General features: G+C 36.4%; 1 protein-coding gene across 6 annotated transcripts in view; it reads right to left on the reverse strand.

Annotated features, from left to right (window-relative positions):
- Positions 1-5,225, reverse strand: part of Cnksr2 (connector enhancer of kinase suppressor of Ras 2) — a 239,870-nt gene that overhangs the window by 44,898 nt on the left and 189,747 nt on the right. For all 6 annotated transcript variants that reach the window (XM_021153093.2, XM_021153091.2, XM_021153094.2 and 3 more), the window contains 2 exons: positions 3,009-3,082; positions 2,245-2,316 (listed from right to left, as the gene is read on the reverse strand). In XM_021153093.2, the coding sequence (XP_021008752.1) occupies positions 2,245-2,316; positions 3,009-3,082 (146 nt within the window). The remainder of the gene's footprint in view (positions 1-2,244; positions 2,317-3,008; positions 3,083-5,225) is intronic.

Consider the following 5,225-nt stretch of genomic DNA (forward strand, 5'->3'; position numbering starts at 1 on the left):
CGACTAGGCCATCTTTTGATACATATGCAGCTAGAGTCAAGAGCTCCGGGGTATTGGTTAGTTCATAATGTTGTTCCCCCTATGGGGTTATGGGGTTGCAGACCCCTTCAAGAGCTACTCATTTATATCAGTATTCTTTATTTGGTTTTAATACAAACCCTTCACATATATCTACAGGGAACTGAATTTCTTATCATTTGGCTAAACTATCATGGGCATAGAACTATAGAATTATAGGATAATTATAGCTCCAAAAATAGAACCACAAGTCCTCCATTATATACAGGAGAATAAACATTTTTGCTTTTAGAGTAAGGAGAAAAATCTCTGAAAATTCTTAGTGCTGGTAAGAAAATTTAAGTATTGTAAATTATATAAATCATGAGTGAGGACATTTCCTTTCTCTGCCACTTCCTTTTATACATCTCTTCTTTTCAAAAGGCATGACTGTACTTTCAGTTGTTAAATAATTGATTTATAAAAGAAGCTTAAGTGTTCATTTCCTGTGCTTAAGCGTATTCATGAAGCAGCACAATTTTTTGTGCTTTAAATATTTGGATACTTCATTTTTGAGACATCTAAAGAAAAATAAATGAGGTAAGAGAACAAAAGTATATAAATATTAAAAGTTATTGCTACTGAACTCTTACATAACATTTGAAACTTGAAAACCTCTACTGAGAGAGTTTTTTCTCATTTTATAAAAGGGTCAATTATTTAGAACAGAAAGGTCAAGTTTCTTGTATACAGTTACATAGCAAAGAAGTTGGAAAGCTGGGATTTGTTTTGTCTAAAGGGCTACAGTGCTGATCACTAAGCTTTGCTGCCTCTTCCAAGTGTTAGAAAATTATATATGCAATGTGCATTAGTTTCTGCAATTATAACAAGGAGAACATTTTGATTTTTAAATCCAATTTCTATTTTATTAAACAGAGAGGGGAAAATGAAAGGAGCAAAAGAAAACTAACTAAAAAATGGGTGTACTGGCTAGTTTTGTGTCAACTTGACACAACTGGAGTTATCACAGAGAAAGGACCTTCAGCTGAGGAAATGCCTCCATGATATCCAACTGTAAGGCATTTTCTCAATTAGTGATCAAGGGGAAAAGGCCCCTGTGGGTGGGACCATCTCTGGGCTGGCAGTCTTGGTTCTATAAGAGAGCAGGCTGAGGAAGCCAGGGGAGGCAAGCCAGTAAGGAACATCCCTCGATGGCCTCTGCATCAGCTCCTGCTTCGTGACCTGCTTGAGTTCCAATCCTGACTTCCTTTGGTGATGAACAGCAGCATGGAAGTGTAAGCTGAATAAACCCTTTCCTCCCCAACTTGCTTCTTGGTCATGATGTTTGTGCAGGAATAGAAACCCTGACTAAGACAATGGGTAAGTCTGAAATGTGAAACACTGTGGTATATGAAGAAGAAAATATGTGTATCTTTTCCTTTAGCCACCAAACCCCCACAGAGCCATCAAATCAGGTGGCTATATAATCCTGTCCCATGACAGATGAAAGGAGACAGGAGGAATTACTACACTTGCTAGACCTAAACTATTGAAATGGATATCCTATCAAATATACTTCGTTCTTAAATAAGGCAGGTTTTTGTGCACCTTTTTTGGCATCTAGAAATACATGTTAAGGCATATTCCTAAAATTAAACATGTAAAAAAATCTTTTTTTGTGGTAATATTTTAGATTTATATGGGTTTATGGTACTTTTGATGTAAAATTGACAGTCAAAAGTTTGACTGTCAATTTTGTTTAAAATACACATTTAAAATGTTATTCTTTATTATTATTTAAATATAAGTTGTATTATACATAGATGGAACTTAAAACACGTATTAAGCAAATACTATTTTTAAAAATTAGGCATGAGCCGGGCGTGGTGGTGCATGCCTTTAATCCCAGCACTCGGGAGGCAGAGGCAGGCGGATATTTGAGTTCGAGGCCAGCCTGGTCTACAAAGTGAGTGCCAGGACAGCCAGGGCTACACAGAGAAACCCTGTCTCGAAAAACCAAAAAAAAAAAAAAAAAAAAAAAAAAAAAAAAAAAAAAAAAAAAAAAAAAAAAAAAAAAAAAAAGAAAAATAAAAATTAGGCATGATCACATGGAAATATAGTTGGACTAGTCAACTTTTATTCAACTCATGCAGAATCTACAATAAGATTCCTTAAGGATTACTGAAGAAGAGGCTGGGAGCTTGCACTTTAGGACTAGTTAACTAAGTCACTTGAGATGTCACTTACCTGTTCATGTCATCAAGATGTTCAGCAGCAAAATAAAAGCTTTTGATTTTAGGATGGCAGGCTTTGAATGCACTGTGAACAAAACCACAACGAAAGTTACATTTATGTTTTTGCAAACCGGAAACAGGTTTTAATTCATATACCTTTCAAAAATTATTAAAGTTGGGAGAGGGGAAGGAAAAAAAATGAAAATATGTTGAATAAAAAAATCAAGTTTTTAAGCTGGGTTTGGCACACACTTTTAAGTCCAGCACTTGAGAGGCAGAGGCAGGTGAATGAATCTCTTGAGTTTAAGGTACATCCTTAGACAGCCAGAGCTTGACAGTGAGACCTTTTCTATTTTTATTGGTAATTTAAAAGATATTTTATGCTGTTTACTTCTTATTATTAACATCATCATCACTTGTGTTTCTATGTGTGTGCACATACCAGAGGGGGGAAAATTGAGAGCTGATTCTCTCTATGCACGGATTCTAGGATTGAATTCAGATTATCAGGCTTGCAAGTAAAGTGCTTATTTTGTTGCCTCAAACTAAATTTTTATGGATAAAATTACTACAATGGTTAACTTGAATTCACACATGTAATGCTTCTATCACAATGACAGAAATTAGTAAAATTCCATGTTATATCCTCAAAACTGCTTTCTTATAATGCCAGTTTGAAAGCACCACATAAACAACCTACAACATTAAGTCTAGAAAATTACAAAATAAACTATCCAACCCCCCATCCCCCACATTCCCCATGTAAAAATAACTTACTATTTCTTGCGGCATTCACTGGCTCTATCGATTTTAAATTCAGGCAGACTGATGAATCCTTCTGCTTTTTCATCCTAAAGAAGCAAGACTTCTGTTTAGTCTATCATACCAAAGAGGTCTGCAGCTAATTATTCTTTGCAAGTATGACTTAAGATATTTCCAGTAATAAATGTATTGCTCATTTATTTTGCAATTCCACTTATGTTCCATAAATTCTACATATCCATAAAGCAAAGGAATATTTGAAAGCTTATAATTTTTAAAAATTAAAAAAAAATCCCTGACACTATTAATGATACTCTGTTATTCTTACAGATTCTAGCATAACTGTCCTCTGAGAGGCTCCACCCAGCAGCCAATGGAAACAGATGAAGAGACCCATAGCTAAACATTAGATGGAGCCCAGGGACTCTTGTTGAAGAGTTTGGGGAAGGATTGAGGGACCTGAAGAGGACAGGGACTCCACAGGAAGACCAACAGAGTCGACTAACCTGGACCCTTAGGGGCTCCCAGAGACTGAACCACCAACCAAAGAGTATGCATGGGCTGGACCAAGGCCCTCTTGCACATATTTACCAGACATGCAGCTTGGTCTTCAAGCAGGTTCCCCAACAGTTGGAGATGGGGCTATCCCTGAATCTGTTGCCTGCCTGTGGATCCCATTTCCCCAACTGGGCTGCCTTGTCTGGCCTCAGTGGGAGAGGATGCACTTAGTCCTGCAGTGACTTGATGGGCCAGGGTGGGATGATGGGGGTGGGGGGCTTCTTTTCAAAGGAGAATGGGAGGGGGGATGGGGGAGGAGCTGTGTGAGGGGGAACTGGAGGAGAGGGGAGCTTCGATCAGGATGTAAAGTGAATAAATAAATTAATTGATGGAAAAAGAGAAAAAATATTATTTTATATTAAAATGGGAATATAAATAATTTTCAAATTAAAACATGCTTTATAAAAATTTTGCAGGCTATGGAAGTAGTTCAGTGGTAGAGTACTCATTTGTGCAGGATGTATTGGGTTTTCTGTTAGAATGTAAATAACAACAGTAACAAAACCAAAACCAAAAATAACAAAAAGAGGTAAAAGAAAAGAACATTTCAGGCCAGATATACAAAATAACTGAATATTTTAGTATAACATTTTCTATCATTTTAGAAAGCTTCATTTATTTCATGTCTATGACTAATGCCAGAATGTATGTATGAGTATCATGCATATGCTTGTTGCCTAACAGAGGTCAGAAGATAGCATTAGATTCACAGAAACTGGAGTTACAGATGTTGTAAGCCATCATATGGGTGTTAGAAACAGAATAAATGCTCCTAAGTGCTGAAAAACCTCTCCTGGCCCATTATCTATTATTTTTAATATTTTGATAAAAATATGGAGGTGCTTACCAATTAAAATTTTCATTTCATTATAATAATTTGCTTATCAATTTTGATTTTTGCTACATAGCAATTATTTTGTGAATTCAATAGTTTAGAAATTAAGTATGTCAACTTGATTTTCGAATGTGTGGCTTCAGATACATCTCTCTCACACATAAACACACCAGTTTTCATTGGAAAACTTTAATAAAATTCACAAATCTTTATTTCTTTAATACTGGTTATAAAACAACATAGGAGAATTATCCAAAACATATTTGTCTCATGTTAAAGCAAGTATAATGTGATTTGTTGGCAAAACTTTCAGTTACTGTGTCCCTTGGCTTGTTAATGACGAAGCTTGATAGACTTTTACTATTCCAAACTTTTTCCATACCTCCTTATATATCAAATTTATGTAATATTATCCCCCCCTCTGCTGTATATGTGTTAGGGGCCTCATATTAGGTCGTGTATGCTGCCTGGTTGGTGGCTTAGTGTCTGAGAATAGAAGATTCACCTAACCCTCAGGAGACCTGAGGCCTCAGGGAGTGGGGAGGTCTGGTGGGGTAGGGGTAAGGGGTGGGGACACCCTCTTGGAGATGGGGAAGAGGTATGGGATGAGGAATAGTAGGAGGGTAGACCGGGAGGGGGAAAACGACTAGATTATAAAAAGAGATAATAATAATAATAATAATAATAATAATTTTAAAAGACTATGTTATATGCAAAATAAAACCACAATACATTTTTTTTTTTTTTTGGTTTTTCAAGACAGGGTTTCTCTGTGTAGCCCTGGCTGTCCTGGCACTCACTTTGTAGACCAGGCTGGCCTCGAACTCAGAAATCCGCCT

Source organism: Mus caroli, chromosome X (genome assembly GCF_900094665.2).
Source record: "Mus caroli chromosome X, CAROLI_EIJ_v1.1, whole genome shotgun sequence".
Lineage (NCBI taxonomy): Eukaryota > Metazoa > Chordata > Mammalia > Rodentia > Muridae > Mus > Mus caroli.